Raw genomic sequence first — 22,694 nt, forward strand, 5'->3', positions numbered from 1 at the left:
TCGCTCAACTCATCTCTTGCCCTTCCTTGAAATTCGAATGTTAGCCGCAGGAACTTGAGACTCTGAGAGACTATCCCAAGTGACTTTCCCCGGCGGGCGATTTCATCTTCTCATCTCAAGATCGTCACCACATGCTGTATTAGAGGGGGATCACGAGAAGGGGAATGATTTTTGAGGAGAATATTTCTTTTTAACCAGAGGCGCAATTCCCACAGCGCTTTATAATGATTTTTTTCTCTAGACTTCAGCGAGAGATTCGTCATGGTGTACCATAGTTTCTTGAGCCGACTGCGGCTAGGATTGTTCTGTACAGTTAGCGAGACGTTTCGCTCGGATTGTGCGAAAGTTTGCCGTTGTATATACTGGAGATTTCATGAAAATTCTATGAGATGGAAAAATGTTGAAAAGTGTATGCCATGTGAGCGAAACGTATGTACGAATAAAGGTTTATTTTACCATACGTCAGACTCATTCCTCTGCTTCCGATCGTATCGAACCCCCCAGCTAGAGCGAGGAGGAAACAATTAGGTCTCTCATCAGTATCCAAATCTACCTCCGTGAATATTCATGGAAGTTGATGTATCTCGGGGCCGGGTGAGGTGTCGAGGAAATTATGGAACGCTCCAACGGAGCTTGAAATAGTCCATAACCCTCCTTTTATCTCCCCGGAAGCTCATAGGACATTCATCGAGGATTTATAGGGATCGATCGCGATAGCCGGTCACGGTATCGGCTTGATCGCCAGCAAGAGAAAAGAATTAAGAGCCGGTCTCTCTGGACTCCGCCCAAGGCACGTGTGGATTCAGCGCAACGTTTTGCGTGGAGAGCATCAGGTTCGACGAGCAGGGAATGAGCGACTAGAATTCCCACAATCGACGCTGCAGTGTTATCCATCGGCGCCACAATATTGTTTGGGTTCGACCTTGCTCATCGATAAGGGGAACGGCTACTAGCGGGTCCAATTCACTGTCAGGGTGTTGTCATGTTTTCGATCGTGGCATGATCGCTCGTTTTCGAATGATTCCATCCTTGGATAGGCTACGATTAGTTGAACAGCTTCCCGGAACCGCAATGACCGGAATTCGTTCCCGTCAGTTCCGTCCCTGATTCCGACAGATTGATACCTCGTGGAATCAGATTAAGTAATCGCCGAGGGAATCGACTATCCACTAGGAATTTCAGCCTGGGAGTCAGTCTTCCATCCTAGTCGGAGAGTCGTGCGCTCGGAAAGCATGGAGCCAGAGGACGCTCGGAATCCGAGGCAGTGGAGAGCGTAGCCGTATACGCGACTCGTATTGCTCCCGTTCATCGACCGGGAGGACTGAGAGTCCCGACGTCTATTCACAAGAACCCTCGATACCGACCACAGGTATAGGGGCTCGGTATTAGCGTTTGCGTAAGAGTCGGAAGCGATAGGGAATTCATCCGTCAGAGAGGTCGCCATGACCCGCATGTGGAGTTTCACGCGGAGACCTCCTCGAGATGAAAGTATAAAATCACGGGCGGACTCGCTTGGAAGAAGCTCCGATGCAGAAGAAGACCGGATGCTGAGGACAGACCTTCTCACAGACAGAAGACATCCATACGGAAGAGGATCACAACCCTCGAATTCGGGTCCTCTCGACGCTCAACCCGGGAGATTTGATTTGCCTCAGTCGGTCAAAATTCTTCGCTGTGTCCTCTAAGAAGTTCCGAGAAAGCGCAACAATGACTGGAAGCTTTCGTTCGCACGCGGCGATACAGCTTGTCAGTCAAAACGGCTGCTTCCCTGGCTATTTCGGTCGCTCGGAGTCAATTGAATACCGGTGTCGAACACGCGTTTTGCGTGAAACAAGCTAGTGATTCGGGGAGGAACTTGAAATAATTGAGCTGGAAAATCCAGCCTCGGGGGGGGGGGGGTAGGCAAAACCGGAAATGATAATTTTCCTGATTCCTCAAGGAGTCTCATTCTCTCAAATGGGCGGCTCTGGCTCGACATAGATGGGAACATGAGTCCGTGTAGATCTGGAGACTGTTTGGCTACAATGCTTAACCACAGCCCCCTGAAACTGAGACCTTTCTCATGATAGAAAAATCAAGAAACGTGTGGTCGCTGATTCACACACAGAAACACTCAGTTTTTATCGTCAGGATAAAACGTCTCTGCGGGGATATTCCATGAGGGTACGTTGCACGGCAAAAGCTACCTGAACGCCGTCCCTACCTCCGAGCATTTTTTCTATTGGATCGATATCAGTCGAACTGAGTTTTATCAGATCACCAATATGATGTTTAGTGAGCTGTGGGCGCTTTCCACGATTCAAACCAAAGCCGCAACAGCCTTTCCTCCGAATGACGCGGACGCATATCCCGCTCTCCCTTGGGAAGATGCCCGCTCTGGCTAGAGAGTGAGTCATTATCTGCAGAGTCCGACAGGATAATTCGTAGATTCATGGAGCGAATCCGATTATAATATTATTATCGACAGAGTATGTCGCGGACCAGCGGAAGTATGCGCCTCAACCGTAGTAATAAAACCCAGATGTCTACCCCTCGATTGAATCCGTCGATCCTACTGTCCGGAGCTGTAGCCGACAGCACGTGAATTGCATGCAGCGATAGGGCATTGGGCTACGAGGGAGCTCGGCACGAAACTGGGAGAGCTCTGTTGGTTCCCAACCCCCGAAGGAGAAGACACGCGTAATTTAGGCTCCATTCGCCATATTCGTTCGGATGGACGGATCGGGCCGTGCTCTAGAGAAGAATACTTGAGAAGCTCCACGGCCGTGGATCATTCGCGAAAGTCGCCTATGCTCCTTGAGTCTGATTCGACTGGTGCGATCAGGGTCGGCCGCCTCGAAATCCGAAGACGATATCCTCTCGTGATTGACGCTCGGAATTCCTCGGATCCTTCCCTCCTCGTGGATCGCATGGCAGTGGCCTCGAGACACAAGCGGTGGTCTACGATCTATCCTTCATTTCCCCAAGACCTGCAGATTGCGGTTTGCGCGGTCTGCATCGATCCGGGCCCGATTAAACTCATTTCACCACAAGGATTCGAAATTCTTGTCACGGAATATGATCCTGATCCTCCGTGGAGGGCGTCCTCAGCCGCGATTCGCATAACTGCTCAGCGATTCTGATTATCGAGGCGGTCCCTCGCAAGGTCTTCGGTCTAATGTCATGCACATGCATCCAGAGTAATCAGACTGCGTTTTCAGGAGTCACTTTGGAACAGCGTGCTCCACTCCGGTGGGAAGTCGTCTTGGACAATCGGATTAAGCGCTCCATCCGGCGGTCGTGAAACAATGTTCGCACACCAAGTGGTCACGCAACCTTGACTGTGACGATAGGATTGCGGGAAGCCCTTCGTACCACATACACGACTTGACTAATGGCCTTATCGAGACGAAAATCAAAACCTCCGCGAGATTGTTATGTACCGAAATCCGCTTGATCAAGTGGACCATCGTTAATAGTCGATTCCCGCATTGAGACCTGATGTCGCAGGAAACGTCTCCTTACACACGGACGTCGTCAAATGCGCGGAGGAATGAAGTCTTCCTAGGCAGTGAATAATTTTTATTCTGTATCGAATTCCCTAAGGATCTCGAGTCTCATGACCCTACTCATCGCCTGAGATGTTAGAGCTGTCCGGGGTCGCTCCGTTGTCAGGCGAAAACTCGATGGTGGTCAACGAATCGCATAGGAAAAAATGATGTTCCCGGAAAGAACGAGATATCTCAGACACTATGAACAACCTCTGCATACGTATTGCTTATCGGAAAAGCGAATCTCACGTTTCAGAGCTCCTAACTCATAGCTCGGAGCGTCGATCATCATGGAGAGGAAGGGCCACGGGATCGGTTCGCTCAGTCTAAGGCACAAGTCTGTCGCTCGGAGGGTATCGACGGCCTCCACTGTTGGAGCCCACGGAATATACTTTGAAATCCATGAGTTCCTGTATCGAGTTGGGTTATGACGTCGCTCCACCATCGGGCCCCTCCGGGCTCCGAAGTTCAGGGGTGATTGACAGTTCGCCACATCCTCCCGTGGTCGAAGACTCAGAGCTCCATTCTGGGGAGAGCGAGAGGTGGAGCGAGTCCAGGATGCCAGATAATCGCATTCGTCTACCGTTCCGGGAACCCGGAAGCGTCTGACTGATTACATCAAAGATACGCACATCACTGGAGAGCGAGATTAGAGTCCTGCCGGGTATTGCTCGCCGTCGCCCTGATCTCTTGGAGCATCGATTGGGAATAGACTGGGGGGAGATTCCGTGCGGACTGGGGATCATTTGGAAGTTCGAGGAGCTTGTATCACGCGATACCCGCTTCATATATCTCCCCTAGTTCCGCAGAGATCGCTATTATTCTTTCGCCCGGAGGAATGTTTCCGACAATCACCACCTCTTCAGAAAGTGCGCGCCGAAGACTACTGCCGAGAATAGGAGCAAGACACACAGGCCGAGATGACAAATCCATTGTCCTGGCATCCTCCTCTCATCCGGATTCTCTCCGAACCCCTCTCGTCAGTAATGCCTTGATCTCCCTCGACAGTTGCTCTTGAGATCCTGACTTCTGTCGACTCTTCCAAGATCGCGGCGAGGACCTATCGATAAACTCCTAATTTGCCGTTGTTAGAAAAGCGAGCTAGGACAGATTGTTCCCAGGCGACTCTTTGGCCCACGGGAGTCCCATGGCGGATTGGCGTGGCTGCTTCGTTCGGGACTTTCGGCTCTAACCCGGAGTTCTCGCTGGATCGTATATGAGCTCCGTAGAGCGATCTGCCGAATTTCGCACCTCATATGAGAGGCTGATTGACCGTATACATACAAACGGATATACACTTTTATCTAGATCACAATGAACCATAACCATAACGCAACGTAGCTGATCGAATCGTTCACTCCATCCGAACGACTCGAGTTCAAATCATCGAGACAAGCACTGCTTCAGATGACGATCATCGATTCCGAGACCAATTCGAATTCGCCGAATGATTAGAGCGACCCTTCCAGGTTCTCTCATATGGGCTGGTCTATGCGAAAAAGCTGAACTCTCTTCTTGTGAATGCAGGAATAGCCCTTCCCTGAAGATTGCTCATATCTTCCCGGTTTCGCAGGGGTTCCATCAGTCGGCGCCGAGTCCCGAGTTCGATGAGCATTCACTTTCTTCATGGATCACTGCGAGGCATTCTCGGAATGTCGGGCATCTAAGACTTCTGACTTCGATGGAAAAACTGAACCTGTCGAGAAAGAGCCGGCTCGAGTGATGCCATCCTTCCCCGGAATCCATCGATTGCACCGATCCCACTCACTCCTGCAGCTATAAGCGCTTCTCATGGCGATAAAGGGGCACAGGTTTTTGCAAAGAGAGCACCTTGTATACAGGGCATGATATAATTCCGCGAACTTCTTTCCCCAGAGGAGGTTCTGCGATGATCCCAGTTTACATAAAGCTCGTTTTGCCGCCAAAGATGTCCATCCAACTCACTCAGTGTTGAGTCGCCGTGGTTGGAGAGAAATGGATTTGCTAGGGTGTCGTCGGAAGCGTACGAGACAACTGTAGGCAGAAATCAACGTCATCAATTCCTCAGCTGACGCCTCCCCGTCCTTAATCCTCATGATGACTTTGGAACATTCCAACTCCCGGACTGTCCGGCACTAGACCCCGTTGGCGCATTTCTTTTTTTGAATAAACAAGCCGTTGTCGTGAGCTGGTGGCAGCCCACAGGACACAGGACGCATGCGCTGTAGCTGCGAAACATGTGTGCGTGCCAAGAGCGAACATCGTCAGCGCCCAAGTAGCTCTTGAAAGCACCGGTAGAGGAGTCGAGAACGCTCATTGGGATCTCTTCCCCGAAGGAGAGCTTCCCAAATTTATGGAAACGTGTGCATCGAACGCTCGCAGATAATTGACGCCTTGCTGGGTCCGCGACGCAACGCTCGGAGACTCCGGAGTTCGAGAAAATCTTTCGCTGGTGAAACCTTCTTTTCCGGGTCTCTTGTTTCTCACTCACCGGAGCCACGGGAGCGGCTCTAATACCCTTGGATACCTGCGTGAGTAGTTATTCCAGAAGCCTCAGATTCCCCGGCAGTACGAGCTCGAATAGTAGTCGGCTTCGATTAAAGGAATTTCGTGAAGACCGCTTCCACATTCCCAAGAGCCCGTTGGATGAGGAGCTACATAGACATCTGAGAAGACGTGTTTCCAACCTTTTTCCCGCACTGCGACACTGACCGTTCGACGTGTCTCGGAAGAGAGGATAGCCATTGAAAAAGGCCACGTCGATGAAGTCTCTGGGAGAAACATGAGCGGGAGATCCGAGTCAAGGACTGGCCTCCCCTCAATTCTTTCTCCGGGGCGGGACCAATAGGCTCACATTACTTGTTTGTTTGTCAGAATATCGAGGAAACAAGAAGTACACGATGTCAGTCGCGAGTTCTCTGGCGTTGGGCTTCACGGGTTTCCTATTGTACGAGTCCGAGCCGGGAAACAGTGAGTATTCCTACTGGGAGACAATCTAGAGGATTATAGGCCCCCAAGAGCGTATACCCTGCATGGAGAGCTCACTTCCATAATAATAATTTTGTGAACCTCTCTCTAGCTTTGTTCACCTATCATCCGGCACTGATGACCATCGCGGTGAGTATCGGGTTGGGAGAGGAGAATGATCCTGCATATGTACCTTCATGTTACCTACCGATCCGAGAAGGACCCCTAGTTTTTGCCACAGAACATCGCGAAACGCTCTCGATCGGGAGCTGCCTCTCGCGTGGAATTTCATCCTATGCAGTTTCTCGAATCGTCTGGCGATCAATCCTATACTAGTTGCTCTTAGCTAAATTAGTGTTCGGCCCATCCGTTTAACCATTTATTCCCTATTACAGTACAGTCTCCTCGTTTTCGAAAGTGTGCAAATTTTCAACAAGTCAAATCCTGTGCGGTCTGTGCTCCCTGTGAGAACCATTACATTCCATTGGTTTCTTTCGGTGAGTGAGATTATCCCTCGCCATCTGCCGAGACTCCCATGGAACAGTCCCGGAACGGTGGCCCTCTCTTAAAATGATGATGTCTGACCCGCCTGTCCGCGAAAGGCACACCTTCCCAATCGCCGATTTCGACAGGTCGTAACACGATAAGCTTCTCGTTTCAGACTCTCGCTTTGTTGTGCGTGACTGGCGGAATGTATGCCGTCTTCCAACACAAAGAGAATCTGGGGAAAGCGCACTTCGCCTCAACTCATGCTAAGCTGGGACTCGTTGCCAATAGCGGACTATTCCTTATCGCGATTGGAGGAGTGCTGACTTTGTACAGAAAAACTTTGGGAATTTCGAAATTGGTGAAACAAGGACATGTTATCGGAGGAGCGGTGGTATACGTGGCCGGAATAGGGGCTCTGCTCACCGGGCTTTCGTCGGACTGGTTTTCTAATGTTGTTATGGTATCCGCACCGTTCTACTGGAGAGCTATATACACTCTGCCCATCATTTGTGCATTCGTGATCTCGATGCAGGTATCGCTCAAGCTGTTGAGGAAGCTACAGAAGAAAGACAAGAGCCATAAATCCGATTGATTGAAATTCTCTTATTCAAGAATCGTCTCTTAAGTAAGATATCTCTGGTCATACGCTATCCGGCAGAGAAAACGCCTAAGATCCGACTATTGCCCCAGAACTTCGTTCTACTATAAGCTTACCGCGCAAACTGAAGACAAATTGACTATATTCACTCAAACAGAAGGGCTCGCGCATCTTGTGAAACCAGCCAAGGTAGAAATGAATGGGCCGTACCCATTAGAAAATTTCGTTTCTCAGGTCACGGACGAGATAGATATAAGATTCAAACACATCTAAGTTCACGCGAGAGACATATATTCGAAGTTGCTGTCCTGCTCTTGTTTTAGAGTACGGTCGGCACTGTCTCCCTTGTCGGGATCTCGAACTAACGAGGCGTTGAGTTTGGATGCACCGTCAGGAGCCTCCAAGAAGTTTTCATGGATGGGTGGAAAGGGAAACCGCTTGAGGGCTGAGCTCGACGGTTCGCAGTCCATCGTTCTGCGGAAATAAGAGTGTATCTTAGAGCACCGAAAATTGCGCTTGATCGGCGTTGGCGACCAAACCTCGACCAAGGGCGTCTCGAAGTCCGTTTCAAGTGTCTGTAACTTACTCTTGGAGTCGCTCTTGCAACCGAGTTGGTAGACAGGGTAGATGTTGCGAGATGTTCTCGCACTCTTTTCCGGAGATCAATACTTTGAAATCATTCCACTTTGAAGGAGATGGTAAGCGAAGCTCGTCTCCCTTTGGCTGCGGATCATTGGACTCCTCCAGGACCAGATCCCAGACCGATTCTTGAGGGGAACCGAGGCTTTTCTCGGAGCGCAGGGCTTGAGCATCGCTCTCTGTAGAGTCCGATTCGATGTCAATATCTTCGTCTTCGTCGGTCTTCTTGAGAGTTTGAATCACTTCATCCGGCTCCAAGAAATGGAATGATGACTTCGAATAGAACCACTCAGTCGCATTGCATTGCGGTTGTCCAGCCTGTGGCTCTGCGGGAGGAGGAAGGTTTCCTTAGGAAATGCGACCCTTGCCGGTAACACTGTTATATCTTCCCTTGCGTAGACGTATTCGGAGTCCAATTCAACTCATGTCCGATCTTTGGACAAGAGACTGGCAAGTCAGGAGCTGAAGGTGCTCGATCGGAATCGCAGGTGAATGGAGACAGGGAATGGATAGGAAACGAATGGATACGTCGTCCCAGGAAGGGGATACTCACTTGGTGGCATGGGTGTGCAGTCGGAGCAGATATATATCCCATCTTCTCCCAGGTTCCTGCACCGAGCGTGGGTCGCGTTCAATCCACAGGTGCTGCAACTATCGTTTGAAGCGTTGAGATAATTTATTCCCGAAGGGATCGCTGCATCGGGGCTCAACGAACATCCTGAATCAGACCGTACCTCGTTATGTCCCAATGCGCGTTGTCCACTTTCCGTCCCCCTGGGCAAAGACATTCGAAAGCATGGCATTTGAGTAGAACCTCATAATGATCGTTAAAGGCATCCTCGAGTTCCCACGCGGCGTCTTGATCTGGGACATATATTCCGTTTCGTTGACAATGAGCGACGAATGTCTCTTCATCGCGACAGAAGGGACACCGATAATGATGGATTCCGGATTTCAAAGCCGTTTTCCTCAGACAGTTGATGTGGAAACAATTCTGACATTTCGGACACGTTATGGGCCTGTACTTATGTTTTTGCATCCGGTCGAAATTCGTCAAGCATATTGAACAAACTGAATTACGGTCCGGTGGAGGGTCGCGAGGGAAAGGGCTGTGATCCCGGCAGAAAGTTTCAAAAGACGAGGAAGCAAAATCGAACGTCATGTTGCTCTCCAAGCCGCAAGGGAAATGCACGACTCTGCGACATTTTTCCACTACACAGCCGATAGTCGCACCGGATTTACGGCAGCACGAACATAAGAGATGTCGTCCTCGGACGACTTCGTCGATGATATCTTGGTGTAGGAATCCTTTTATGCCTTCATCCTCCGTTCCCTTCTGAACGAGATTCGAGGCGAATAACTGCAAAGTCATGCTTTAGAACTCTTCTCGAGAGAAAATTCGTAGACGACTTACTTCTCGGAGGAACACATATCCGAGAGAATACTCACGAGGCAAAAATAGTGGACAGAGAAACGATTCGTGGTCTCCGCCGGACCATATAGGAGTCGATCCTTCCGCTTCCTGATCGGTCGTCGACACAAAGCACAATCCTCTGGATCAACTACAAGGGAGAAATGATGAGTAACGATCCTATCCTTCGTGGATCGAGAAGAACTCGTAAAAGAGGCTCTCGTCCCTGAGGCTCGTTCTCTTCCTTAAGCCATGCGGCGCTCCCATCACTGATTTTCATCCCGTCACCCCGATTCATGGATCGAATGAACGATTACAAGGATGAAAAGCTTCGGAGTACTCACTGGATTCTAACACTGATTTGAGGAGAAGTGATTTAGCTGTTTTTCGTGGCATATCCGTAGTTCAGCAGATCACAACAGAAGAGAACTTTCGGTCTCCTCCTCGCTGGAGCCTTAAAGTACGCTCAGCCTCGGTGCCGTCTTGATCCCGATGCGTTTTCGAGCCTTCGTAACAGCTGTTGCCGACGCCTGACCTGTTCCTTACTGTCTCGATGAGCTCTCAACAGCGCGCTTTCCATGCGTGGACAGAGCGTTTAAGAGTGTTTTTGGCGGGCGATCTCAAACATCGTCTGCAACGTGTGTGGCTCTAGTCATGGCTGCCTTTGAATACGAGGCGCCATCGGTTCTGGGGTCGTCAGTGGGCTCTCTTCCCGCATCGGAGAGTTGCAGGTGCCCACCTAAGGATCATTGAATCGTCGACCAATGGGACAACCTATGAAACGACTCCGGACGCTCATATGATTTCGATCGCTGTTCAGGTCGAGAATCTCATCGGCTCCGTCTGCAGCTCACGGCCGATGGCACCCTCTGCAGATGGGCTCGAGTATTCGAATGTGTTGATAAGTCTAGCGCTTGATCGGGAGCATCGCACGCTTCGCTCATGTTTTTCTGATCATCAAGCTCCGAGCGCTTCTGAGAGTCTTAAGCAGCCATGCGAGCTGCGGATCATCGCAGGGATACGACGCAGCTGGCTCTGCATGCTTTAACAAGCTGGATAATACTCGCACGCTCCGGCCTATTTCTGTTTCGAATATTCCGCTCCCCCGATGGAAATCCATCAGGATTGTATCTCCCGCCGGGACCTGTGTCGTGCATCAACCCTGTGAGCACTCGACGACAGCTCGATATCCTGTGGACTCTAAGACCCATGAGGGTTTCTACGGCCGCTAGAGAGGTATATAATCACGAGGATGGAACGGTCGATTCCGATCGGGGAACTCAGGACTCAGGAGTTGCTCCTCGGCTCAATCTGAGATAGCTCGGACAGCCTCGCTAACCTCCGCTTCGGAGAGCGAAACGATTGCGTGAGAAGAGAAGTTTCAAAAAGTCATTTATGAATCTCTCGTCAAACAGGAAAGTATGCACGGTGAAGGCGTCGCACGACCCGAAAGAGGTGCTATAAAGTCATGTTCTTATTGAATTCAGTTGCACAAATGGGATCGCAAGACGAAAGAGGATCAATCTGTCATCAAAACCAAATAAAGATAAGACACGCAATCGCTGACGCGACACACGAGTAGGAGACTGCCGCGCTCTCGAATATGTTCATGTGCCCTCAGAGTTGAAGAAGACACTAGCGAATTCTGGATCTCTCGACCGAGGGGATCTGAAATCGAATGCTGCAAGTGTTCCGCTCCGTCGACTGCGAGCTAAAATAGATTGAACTGCCTCCTTCTTTTGAGAATCGCTACGGGAACTACGCTATGACCGTCCGAATCTTCGACGAATATCTCCTTCTCCCTCAGCGCGATGATATCTTCAAGGCTTGATATTTTTGCGGGGATCTCCGTGAAACCGAGATACGCAGCAGACTGCTCGGCGATAGTAGGGACGAGCCAGTTTCGGCAATATTGCAGTACACTCGGAAACTCCACCGGTAGATTCTCCCGTCGTTTGTCGATGATATCTCGCAGGAGGGACTTCTTGTCTTTCGGTTCGCAATCACTCCCAATCGTGGTCTGTTTTTCAGGAAACGCTAAAACAAACAAATGGGCTCCGATGTTTACGCGTGGACAAGCAGGCACTGACGAAGAATGATGGTCGATGAAATGCTCCAGGTCATCCTTGAAAGTATCCTTGGTTCCAACGCAGGTTAAAGAAAACTCCGGTCTGCCCGAGAGGTTGAGCAGACTGTATTCACGGAGAACGGCATCGAACTCGATATTGACGAACTTCCCTGAGAAGTGGAGAAGTCCATGGATCGACTCTCGATTGTCACGTTCAACGAAGAAGTCTTGCAGAGCGAAGTCGCCATAGGAGTCAATGTCGAAATTATCTTTCAACGGGGGTGCCAAACACGATCTCGGTGACGGACGGGGTGGAAAAGTCCGCTGGCACTTGGTAAAGTGGGCACGAACCAAAGGAGGGACGATGCAGTCACAGAAGTTATAGTTGTTCAAGTCCCGGATGAATCTCACACCGTACTTCCGTAAGCGCTTGACGATGTCAACCTCGAACTCCACCTCACCCACTACACAGGTTTGCATCGGATCGACTCGAGCACTCTGTGTCCCATTCGATCCGGGATCGCAGAGCATTCTATGCGGGGAAAATCGTCCATCGGAGGAGAACAGTACCGCGCTCAGCTGTCAAAACCTGAATGTAAACACAAAGTGCATCGTCGAGAAAGCCGCACATTCCAGGCACATATCGCAGAGCGTCCGGAAAGAACTCATCGGATGGGATACTCAATCAATCTGACCGATTCTCTGATTCGTAGTGCCTCCGAAAGGCTCTCGCTTATGTATGCACCATCACATGAGCTATTCCTCACGGGAACCCCTTGCCGTGAAAAAATCGCTTTATTCATCCGGGACAAGACGTACACTTCAGATTGAGAGGCATACGTTGTTTCATTTCAGGCTCTCGCTCCGGGTGAAGTAAAACGGAATGAGCACCGTCAAGGCGCTTATGACTACGCAGGTGACGTGTAGAGCACAATAGTAACCACCAGAGCGATCAGTAAGAAGAGGATCAAGCTGATCAGGGCGAGAATTCCACAGCAGCATCTAAACTGAAATTCACAGCTCGTGAGTTCAGGGTGTATTATGCCCTCCGAAATTCCACCCTCGCAAGCGTCAATCGGCGAGACCCCGCAATCGACAAGCTCACCGATTCAAGTGGTCTTCGTCACCCACAGTGTCGACTATTTTGAGGAAGCTCAGGAAACTTGTGGGATCGAGCCACATTTTTGAACTGTTTCAGATCCAAGCTGCCGCAGCAAAGCGCTGTTTGCGTTTCGATTGTGTGTGCATTTCCACGAGCACCTGTGCAGCTATTCCTGGGTCGGTGTCGCGAACGCTGTGCTTGTCCTCCAAGCAATCACAGCCTAGGGAGTGATACATGCTCTGAAATATGAATTATATCTAGGATCTCGAGGGTCCGGGAGGCAACGGGAGGAGGCGTGTCGGAAGGTCCTTAGAATCGCCCCTTGTATTGCCCTGAACATCGGCTTTTGGGTGCCCAATCTTCCTGGACACCTTTGTGAGGTAAAAAATGCGCTGGATGCATGAACCGTCGAAAATTTCCCGTAGCGTGATTTGTGTAGGCACTGGAGCGAAATATTCTCGAATGCTATTTACGGTACTTGAGCGAGCCAGGTCCTTTCTGGGAGTGATATTCTGTAATTGCGAACTGTTTTCGGTCTCGTGGCACGAGTTTCCGACCATCCAACGATCAGACACTGAGAATTCCCTGAAGTTTTTTTCTCTTAACTGACTGCAGATCGTTCACGTAACGGAACAGCTTCCGCCCAATTTCAGAAGTTTCGCTCGCTCGCTAATCAGGATCCGATTCTGGAACTACGTCGCGTCGGCTCGGGGGAGGAAACTTTCTACGCTTACCGCGTCACCAAGGCCGAGCAGGGTCGGAAAGCGGATATATAAAGGGGTACCCCCGAGGAATTCGGCATTAAATCACCGTTCTAACGAAATAGAAAATGCATTCTTCACTTCTGGTGAGTAGAAGAGAAATCTCGGAGTCCCTTGGGTTCGAACGAACGATCTCTTGAAGCAGAAATCGGTGGCTCATTTTGAGATAAACCGCGAACTCCAATACCAAAGTCTGGATCGATTTTCCAGTGCGTCGCCTTCGCCTGCCTCTTCGCAGCCGTTTCTTGCGGCATCTACGGAGCCTCCTACGGATTATCGTACAGCGCCGATCACCACATCATCAAGAAGCCCCTGGTTGTGGCCAAGCCTGTCGTCGTCGCTAAGCCCCTAGTCTTGTCTCATGGCTACGGCTACGGTCACGCTGGTCTCGGCTACGGTCATGCCGCGTACGGTCTCGGACACGCCTATGGACTTGGTTTGGGCCACGGCTACGGTGCTCTGCCGATTCACCACGGATACGGTTACGGCCACTACTGGTGATCCCGAGGAACGCTATGGGAAGGATAAAAAACTGTGCTCTGAACCGGTCACTGGTGCCAAGGACGAAGAATGATTCCTGGAAATCAAATAAATGATAGAAAAATCTCAGCATCATTTTCCTTTCGCTCCTCACAAACGATTATGGCGGAAAGTAATGGTGACTCCATCTCAGCGTGCATAAACCCGTTACCCACTCGCTTGTGTCACGGTCATGTAACATCCACACGTAAACACTCCGAGATCCTTCAAGAAAATAGGTGGATTCGGGGTCAGTTTTCGCAAGGTTGAGAGAAGTTTCATCCCTGTCATTCCACTGAGTGAGATGTCCTTTCGGCATTATCAGTCGGCCGGATAGGGATTGCTTGATTGGCGATGAGTTCCTGTCTGTTGATGCAGCGTCCACACAGAAGCCACCTCACAATCCAAGCTCGTTCCTACGGCGCGGCGGAGAGATAGGATCAAGAGCCCGTCCCGTCCCGTTGTTCTTTGGATGTCGCTACCGTAGTCATAGAATATGACCCAACTTTGGAGCGATGACAGATTAAAACTCTGAGACGGGTCGCATGGGTTCACTAATGGGAAGATCTCCCCAGACAGGGATGAGCAAGCGATAGGATGATTCGCAAAAGCTGAAAAATTCGGGAGCACAGGTCCACCTTGAAGACCTTGAGCCGGGACTTGAAACAATAGGAGCCCACCGAGAAATGTTGGGAATCCGTTCTAAGGACCCCTGCGTATCGACGTGGAGAGTCTAAATATTTGACCATGCGGAGCGGAAAAATCGTTTCAGAGGTTGAGCCGCCGGCGAACAAGATGGGACCAGCGAGGGAATCGCCGCTCTTCGTTTCACTGGGCGATTCTCGAACAGCTCGTGGGGATCTGTCTCGGTTCTCGGTGTTCCAGTGTACAGAGTATCGTGGAAACCGCACTGACCACCAGCGCGAAACGTCTCGTGACTCGTGACTCTTTCATGATCACTCGACGGCTGACGTCCCGTAGAATAAGCCGTCGGAGTAATCGAGACGTAGTTCTTCCCGAGCGCCCAGTTACATATTTTCCGTCGCGTGTCAGCTGAAGACTATAATGCCCCGCTTTGTATCTACGAGCCGTGCAAGGGAAGGGTCGCGAAATCAGATTGATCGCGGTTCAACAATCCCACCGAGATTTTGCGGTAAACGTCTAGCACACGCACCGATCGCAGCATAATCTGTGCCCCGAATCCGGAGGGAAGCCTTCGCGCGTAATGGGAAAAAATGCAACAAAAAAGTCCTTCGACAAAGCGATCGTGACAACGAACTCGTGCGTCCACAAATTGACGCAGTGCGCTTAGTTTGCCGATTGGGAGGGCTTTATCGTTGTCTCGAGCGAGCTGTCGATTTAGTGAAACCTGAGCGCGAGAGGCATGTCGATCACGTCTGCCATGCGAGACTCTGCACGGGTAAGAACACGAAATCTCCTCGTATCGGCCTGAAAGTCTCTCGAAAGCGCCCGCGTAAACAATAGTGTTTTCGTCCAGGCAGCGAAAAGGACCATCCATTGTACCAGATAAATCCGCTCCTTCGATGATTGCGAGACTTACGGGAGTCTGGGCTATCATCGCTTCCGCTTCCGCATCGATTGCCAGGATTTCTCGTTCGATCTCCAGCAATACCTAGGTTAAAGCGCGAATTCCCGCACAGGCCCCTGGGAAATCGCGCGGGACGACGCATGTTCGAATGAGCGGGGAGGTTGGAGGTCATTCGCGCCTTGATGCGGTCGGAATCGTATCCGAGTAATCGGCTCAACTTTGATTCCTAGGCAATGTAGATTATAGGATTGGACTGCTCCGTTGTAGAATTCGGGGCACCTCGGAAAGAGATCCAACAGTGATCTGACCCAGCCAACAATAGGCTTTCCCGAGACCATGGAATTTTTTTCCATTTCCTCCGCCCCCCTCATTTTCCATGTACGTGCTCACAGGAAGATCTTCGAGCCCGTCGATGGATTACTCCTACGCCGAGTTTTGATAAGTTGCCCGGGATCGCTTGGACTCAGGGGAGGATTTGCCCGGAATTCGGGAATCGGGGCGGGGCATCCCGACCAAGAGAACGGGTCAGAATTCTCCCACAGGTCCGGACAGCAGAGCGAACGAAGAGCCTGTCTTCAACGAGAAATGTCGAGTCGGTTTTGTTCTCCGTATGCTTGTCTCTTCAAGAATCCTCGATTCCTCCTCAAACAATTTTTCAAGACGGTACCCGCTCGGCTCTTCTGCGGTGTATTCTCGTACGATCTTGGAGATAAGCTCTTCCTCTCGGGAAACTCTTTCGCATGAGGCGAGGGACGTCTTCATGCAGCCGATATATGAAGGGAGTCGAACAGCGAACGCTTCTCCAATTTCCTGGCGACTCGCTGTAAGTTCAAGTAGAACGTCGAGCATCTACTCTGAATAAAGGGGCTCTTTTTTCCCTTACCGCGTAATCTCTTTCGACGACGTCACGTCACCATTGTGCTCGAGTGGTTTCGAAATAACCGGCAACAGAGACAGCTCGATTGTTGCAAACGATAGCTTCGTTGGTCGCGGTGTTTTCGTTGTCGTTGTTTGACCCCGTTCCACTCGTTGTTGTTCCCGCAAGCTTTTGAGTTGAATCGTTTCTCTGAGAAGAAATCACTGTCTCTCAGAATCGTGTTTCCGGGAATGAGGGCTTTTCTCGTGTTTGATCCGATGAACGATCTTGTGTTCAGCTTGCCTGACGACAAGTTCTGCAAGCACGTCACTTCGGTGGCGTACAGCAGTGGACTCATCGACTCACCGAAGGAGAAGGTCTCCAACGACATTCTCGTGCATCTGTTCGCGCCTCTGCTGGCCTCGCAGAAGATCTACAAGAACCAACTGAACAACCCGTGCGCCTGCATCCAGTGCGATGAGGAAACCCTGATCCTGTTCACCGAGTATCTCGGTTATACCATCATCTACATATGCAACTCGACCGAGAGCAGACAAGGTACGGAGAAACGCCGAGTCAACACTCTTCTCCAATGCGTTTGGCATTTGTACGCCTGTGCGTTGCCGGGACTTCGCACCGACTTTCGCTTCGAGAAACCGAGAGCGAAACTCCTTAAGAGCGTAATGGCCCAGTACGATGAGCTGAAACGCGAGTCCCTGCCCTGGCTAGTCGAATCCCAACGCTACTATCCCTACAGCAAGGAGAACCAGAAACTTCTGCAGGAGATACTTGCGTCCGTCCGACAGAAAACGAATAAGCTTCCGCTGACATTCAGTCACGCCATGCTGTTCATCGATGGTCAATGCGCGTTGCAACACCAGGCAAGCGGCGCGCTCCGGCTCAGCATCACGGACAGTTTCCATTTGTCCATGGTCGTTTCCAGCATGGACCTCAACAGTCACGTCCCGGTGTTCCTGTCGACGAATTTCAACACAGCTGTTCCGTTTCTTGTATTTCGCATAGATACGGTGTGTCAGGGTACTGTCGTATTGTTAGCCGAGCTCACCGAGCTCACCGGTCGGAGCGATGCGTTGTACGCGCTCGCTAGACATGTCAATCATTTGCAAGGCGAAGCTTTCAAGGGCGACGTCATAGATCCCGAGCATCTGACACAACAGACGACTTTGATACGGGGTATGATGAACAAGGTCTACCGAGTCATGTCGGCCAAAGGTATGAGCGAGGCGGAGAAAATGTCACTCGCCCGGATTGAACTCATCATCAGAGAGACTTTCGACTCGGGCTTGTTCAGGGAAACGCTGAGCGACTTGCCCAAAAACAAGGATTCCGACAAGAGTTTTCTGCTGAATCAGAAACTCTCGGACCTGCAAGAGAAAGTTGCGACCGCTCACTCCGAACTCGTGCTCGGCGTCGCGTCGGCCTTCCAAGTCGACCGCTCCTTGTTTTGGGTTTCGGTGCCGGCCGTCCTCGCGAAAACGGATCTCAAATTCGATTTGACGAGTTTGTTCGCCGATCTCAAACAAGTCCGAGGTTTCATTTTTATAAATCGATCCGAAAACCGATCGATAGACGGTTTCGCAGATCCGGACGACACCGCTGTCAAACACTCTCTGCAGCGAGCTTGGAAAAAGTCTGAACGTATCGTCGGGGAGGGTCGGAACTTCGGCTTCACCTGGGCAGACGACCGTTTCTGCTATCGCTATGACATATGGTTCGAGAATTTGAGCGGTCGGAAGATCGCTCCCCTGGCTTCGCCCCGGAAACAAAGTTTACCGTACCCGGGGGTGGGGGCCGTCAATTTCTACAAAATCCTCGGAGAGGAGCTTTTCGAGAATCAAGCAAAGAACGTTTGCTGTCTCGAGCTCTTGATGATCGGAACTCGTGGAGTTCTGTTGTCCGACAGTGTTGTATCGAAAATGTCTTCGAAAATGTGGAACCTCATCTCGAAGTCGACGGAAAAATCCCAATTCCATGTGTTCCAAAATTAGATCGTAGATTCAAGCGGGAGATCTGGCCTCACGGACGAAGGTCGTCGAAAAAAGCCTGCCGCTCGACCCCGGGTCTGTAGCATGAGCTTTTACCGGGCACGGCAAAGACGACTGACCGTCATGTCATTTGACTCGAATTGATTGGATTTAGACCTGTACATATAATATTCAAGATGGGCAGCCAGAACGGTTCGACACCGTATTTATATATATCGGATTGGAGAAAGCAGAAATGCACACTTGTGATTCGTTTTAGCATAGGGAAAATACAGCGTTGTGATTCAGTGAGATTTATTCATTCGCGCGTCTAGACGTTATCGCTAATAAGTGATAATTTATTAGCTCTTTGATGACCTCTCGAAGCATAAATAAATTGTCTGGAGTGTATACACATACGAGTGAAAACGAATTCATTCATTCACGCGGCTGAGGGGAAATGTCCCTCAGAGTCCAGAAAGTCCCCAGCACAAGGTCCGAGACGGAGATTCGTATCGTCGAGCGTTCCCGCACAATGTTACAGAAGCAGCCTCGAACCCCGAAATTACGTACCTACCGGCAAGAAAGCTCCGCGAACGGTTCCGATTTCAGCTCACACAGGAAATGGCAAACGAAGTCAGAGTGATTTGAAATCCGATCGACCTCATTAGCGCTCGCCCACGGGCCGTGACTACGAGAGGGAGGGTTGACATCTGGGCAGCGTGGTCACATTCACGTCTCATCGTCCGTACGCCGTCATTGTGGACGTCGTGACCCTTTCCCCGGGACTGGGTCTGAGTCCATGGTAACTCCACAACAGCATCGGTTGCTAGAGAGAACTCAGACGGGCGACCCGAGTTGCAACTTCGTGAGCTGAAGATTCCTGTTTGGTCGACCTGTAGTATGTAGACCCTGGGCAGCAATGGGTTGTATATGTGGTAAACTGTGTCGGAAAGGAGCAAAAAGCGACACGGTGGCGTCCGTCGACAAGGAGCCTCGGACGCAGTACTCTTGGTAAGGGAAAAGAATCACGAGATACTTCTGATTCAGACCCACGAGGTCCTCTGAGGTCTCAACGAGTCAGCGGGATAGCACATTCTTATCAAGCGCGTTCCCCCAAAGGAATGTCTGACGACTTCCGGGGACTCGAGATCCCGATTGAGAAGCAACAGTGTGCTTTTCGAACATCTCGGAAGTAGACCGCTTGAATTTTCTCGAGTGACTCCTCGAACGGTATTCGATGAAACTCTCAATGCTGTCCTCAGGGAAATGTCGAGAGCCAATATCGACCCCAAAGACTTCACTATCGAACAGCTCAAAGATGAACTCGTCGTTCGCAAATCCGGAAGCATTAATGGCCAGCAGTTTATTGTGCAGGACTGCCAGGTAGGATTGCTCGCGGAATTAGAACCAATGTTGTAGCGCAAACTCTCTCGAACACGATCGGGTGGATGACCGCAGTCGAGCGCACGCGGGAGCTTCGGACTCCTGAAACTTCATGGCGATGCCCCGATTGCAGGACTGTAGAATTCTACTCCTGGATCACATGAATGTCGTCACGATAGACGATTGCAAAAACTGTCAGATCGTACTCGGGCCGACCCGCGGCTCGGTGTTCATTCGGAATTCGGAGAATTGTCGGCTGGTAGCTTTATGCCAGCAGTTCAGAGCCCGAGACTGTCTCAAACTGCGTGTGTCGCTCCTGTGCAGTACGCAGCCGTCAATAGAGTTTTGCTCGGGACTCAAGTTTTCCTGCATCCAACTGAACTACAAAGGTCTCAAAGGTGAGTGAGCAGAAACAGGGACTCGATCATCGGGTCTCCTCCGGATTTCCGTCACGTAATCATCCCCTTGATAGATGAACGAGACGATACCGCGGGAAGACATCGGCCTATGAGCAATTCGGTCGAGTGCTGCAGCCGAGCAGAGCGCAATGAGGGTTTCAAGTGGAATTATTCATTCGTGACCTCTCAGAGCCTACCTACCGCGCTGGGCGCACGTATTCTCACGAGAACAGCAAACAGCGGCTCATCCTCTTGATTACAAGTCCTTCGGATCGAAGCGGTGGAGAGCGTTTTGAGGGGAGCCTGTGGAGGGGAATCTGTGAAATGAGGACATTCATTTATTTTCCAGAACAAATTGCCGAAGCTCAACTAAATCCATTCAATAACTTTTGGTATGAGGTTTACGATTTCACTCCAAGTCAGGTCGTGCACAACTGGACCTACAGCAAGGGATACGTGAGTAAACTCTGCGTGACCGCGTCGATTGGAGCATAAATAGAACGACTTAGGTAGTTTCTCCGCCGCACTGTCGCCGAGGGAACTGTTCCGCTCTGCCGACTGTTATATCCACGAGATAATCTAATTGAGCGTGATGCCGTTTAGACGAAGGTGTTCAGCGACATCGAATCGGACGAACTCGAGGGTTTGGAGATCACAGAGGACGCTGAATCCAGCGCCGTACCAAGAGTCCACGGTACGCGAAAGTGCACTGTAAGGCCCCACACTCTCACACCCTCACTAAATGCGATACCCTCGGACGACCGGGCGCTCTCGTGGCGGTCCGAACCTCACGAATCACTTGGATGTCCTTCAAGGCTGTCTTGCCCATCTGCACTTCCCCACAGCCTTGTCCAAATCTTGATTTATGCTCTCTCCTCTTTCGAATGAACATATTCCTTCCGATCCTGAAATCGAACTCCCTGATCGAATATTCGAATAATCTAACATCCATGCTGGTCCGAATGCTCGGCGTTCTTTCTTTAAATCACGCGATTTCCTCTTGTGTATTCTAGCCGAACAGCCACGACAGGGTGTTGATCTTCAATGGGAAGGACTGCGAAGACAAGGCATTTAAGTGCTTGAGACTATTAACAGAACAAGGGGTACGCTATCGTCGTTCGTGAGATTTCGTTTCTATCAACCTCAGAGGGCTCGTCCGAACAGCTTCAGCGCGGCCGACGCTAACACGATATCTCGTCCGATAATTTCAGCACCATCTGGTCAGGAGCTGTCGCTCGGAAAAAGATAAGATAGGAGCAAATTTCGAGGCGCTACTGGGGGAAGGTTTCGCGCCGTCAACGAAAGCTCCCTTGGTCATTCTACATCTCACAGGAGACGTTCTCCCTGAAGGAGTTACTCAGCAGAACAACATTCACACGTCCTGTGATCACCGGGTGATTTCAACATTCTTCACAAACAACCACAGAACTCCGGCCAATGGTACTACAGCCCACTAGATAGATTCCCTCTCTCTGCTTCCAGAGCCTCAATAAAAATGCGTGTGAATTTTCGGAATGCTCGAATTTCTCCTAGAACAAATGGAAAGGATACGTTTTTCTTCGTGCCAGACCCCCTTCCCCCCGAGGTGACGGAGTAGAGGAAGTGGGTTCTCGAAGTCAGCAGAACGCATTGTTTTCGGAAGAAGGCTCCCTTGCCTACGTTATCGGTCCTACGTGTCCGCAGTCCTCTCATTGACGTCACCGGCCGTCGGAGAATCGATCCGCTGAGCACTGTCTGAGAGCAGCGGGTGACTCGGGTTTCGAAAGCCTTTTCAGCTTGATTCACCGGGGTGGGAACTCACACAAATTAATTATTCAGAAAACTAGGAGTTCTGGTTTCCACCTCTTTCTCGTACCGCATGCGTGCAGAGCCAAGAGCGCCACACAGTGACCGATTTTCCTCCGGCCCGCAGAGCTCTTACGTCCGACTGTGTATCTTTGCATATTCGAGGCCTTGAGGACAGATTCAACCAGCCACATGTTGTAGCTCATTAGATAGCACCCGGGAGGCTTCCAGACCGAGGCCCACCGTTAATTCTCTGCGGGCAACTGAGTTTCTCTATCAAGTAGTGATTCAGGTAGGGTGGTATTTTAAATCAAGACTCTAGAGACAATCTCCCTATGAGTGTCCGATCCTCGATCTTCCTTCCGGAGACCAGTGTGTAAGAATGCGTCAGGAATGGGGAGAAGGCAGAGGACCCCTGTGAGGATGTATTCCAGCTTTGCACCGAGTACCCCATGGCTTCGAAGGATAGGACGTCAGCTCGGAGATACTTATTTGAAGCTCACGGACAGGCTTTCCGACGAGACGGGCGTAGCAAGATGACGCCGAATCTTCCCACCCCCACATCCGGGAAAATGATCGGCCTCGATAGTATGAGCTCACATTCTCAGCCCTACCGTGGTGGTTTCCGTCTGCTCCTCGACTTCTTTGATCTGGACATCTGTAATGTCGAAT

At 50.7% G+C, this 22,694-nt stretch overlaps 5 protein-coding genes across 5 annotated transcripts; 4 read left to right on the top strand and 1 right to left on the bottom strand.

Annotated features, from left to right (window-relative positions):
• Positions 1–5,609: 5,609 nt before the first annotated feature.
• Positions 5,610–7,630, top strand: LOC100897638 (cytochrome b561 domain-containing protein 2). The gene is made up of 5 exons (XM_003745887.2): positions 5,610–6,040; positions 6,384–6,479; positions 6,589–6,626; positions 6,872–6,973; positions 7,138–7,630. Exons 2-5 carry the CDS (start codon positions 6,410–6,412, stop codon positions 7,555–7,557), a joined length of 630 nt encoding a protein of 209 aa, XP_003745935.1. The 5' UTR covers positions 5,610–6,040; positions 6,384–6,409; the 3' UTR covers positions 7,558–7,630.
• Positions 7,631–7,795: 165 nt separating this feature from the next.
• LOC100897784 (PHD finger protein 7) lies at positions 7,796–10,184 on the bottom strand. Its single transcript, XM_003745888.3, has 6 exons — positions 9,958–10,184; positions 9,652–9,764; positions 8,937–9,562; positions 8,756–8,853; positions 8,150–8,528; positions 7,796–8,037 (listed from the first exon to the last, which is right to left on the bottom strand). The coding sequence occupies exons 1-6, from the start codon at positions 10,007–10,009 to the stop codon at positions 7,839–7,841; spliced, it is 1,467 nt and encodes a 488-aa protein (XP_003745936.2). The 5' UTR covers positions 10,010–10,184; the 3' UTR covers positions 7,796–7,838.
• A 3,428-nt stretch (positions 10,185–13,612) lies between these two features.
• Positions 13,613–14,045, top strand: LOC108864553 (glycine-rich protein-like). Its single transcript, XM_018640477.1, has 2 exons — positions 13,613–13,630; positions 13,755–14,045. Exons 1-2 carry the CDS (start codon positions 13,613–13,615, stop codon positions 14,043–14,045), a joined length of 309 nt encoding a protein of 102 aa, XP_018495993.1.
• A 2,558-nt stretch (positions 14,046–16,603) lies between these two features.
• HPS1 (Hermansky-Pudlak syndrome 1 protein) lies at positions 16,604–18,844 on the top strand. Its single transcript, XM_003745889.2, has one exon. The coding sequence runs from the start codon at positions 16,720–16,722 to the stop codon at positions 18,475–18,477; it is 1,758 nt and encodes a 585-aa protein (XP_003745937.1). The 5' UTR covers positions 16,604–16,719; the 3' UTR covers positions 18,478–18,844.
• Positions 18,845–19,321: 477 nt separating this feature from the next.
• Positions 19,322–21,694, top strand: LOC100898078 (protein XRP2). Its single transcript, XM_003745890.1, has 7 exons — positions 19,322–19,467; positions 19,719–19,839; positions 19,973–20,237; positions 20,587–20,693; positions 20,841–20,948; positions 21,251–21,340; positions 21,449–21,694. The coding sequence occupies exons 1-7, from the start codon at positions 19,376–19,378 to the stop codon at positions 21,692–21,694; spliced, it is 1,029 nt and encodes a 342-aa protein (XP_003745938.1). The 5' UTR covers positions 19,322–19,375.
• Positions 21,695–22,694: the final 1,000 nt, after the last annotated feature.

This window comes from Galendromus occidentalis, unplaced genomic scaffold, assembly GCF_000255335.2.
Source record: "Galendromus occidentalis unplaced genomic scaffold, Mocc_1.1 scf7180000077485, whole genome shotgun sequence".
Taxonomy (NCBI): domain Eukaryota; kingdom Metazoa; phylum Arthropoda; class Arachnida; order Mesostigmata; family Phytoseiidae; genus Galendromus; species Galendromus occidentalis.

Coding starts and splice junctions, on each gene's coding strand:
- LOC100897638 (XM_003745887.2), top strand. CDS start 6,410: ATGTCAGTCGCGAGTTCTCTGGCGTTGGGCTTCACGGGTTTCCTATTG. Junction 6,627..6,871: donor CGGCACTGATGACCATCGCG/GTGAGTATCGGG, acceptor TCCCTATTACAG/TACAGTCTCCTCGTTTTCGA. Junction 6,974..7,137: donor CATTCCATTGGTTTCTTTCG/GTGAGTGAGATT, acceptor TTCTCGTTTCAG/ACTCTCGCTTTGTTGTGCGT.
- LOC100897784 (XM_003745888.3), bottom strand. CDS start 10,009: ATGCCACGAAAAACAGCTAAATCACTTCTCCTCAAATCAGTGTTAGAA. Junction 8,529..8,755: donor CTGCACACCCATGCCACCAA/GTGAGTATCCCC, acceptor CTCCTCCCGCAG/AGCCACAGGCTGGACAACCG. Junction 8,038..8,149: donor TTGCAAGAGCGACTCCAAGA/GTAAGTTACAGA, acceptor TTATTTCCGCAG/AACGATGGACTGCGAACCGT.
- HPS1 (XM_003745889.2), top strand. CDS start 16,720: ATGAGGGCTTTTCTCGTGTTTGATCCGATGAACGATCTTGTGTTCAGC.
- LOC100898078 (XM_003745890.1), top strand. CDS start 19,376: ATGGGTTGTATATGTGGTAAACTGTGTCGGAAAGGAGCAAAAAGCGAC. Junction 19,840..19,972: donor TTATTGTGCAGGACTGCCAG/GTAGGATTGCTC, acceptor CCCCGATTGCAG/GACTGTAGAATTCTACTCCT. Junction 21,341..21,448: donor GACTATTAACAGAACAAGGG/GTACGCTATCGT, acceptor CGATAATTTCAG/CACCATCTGGTCAGGAGCTG.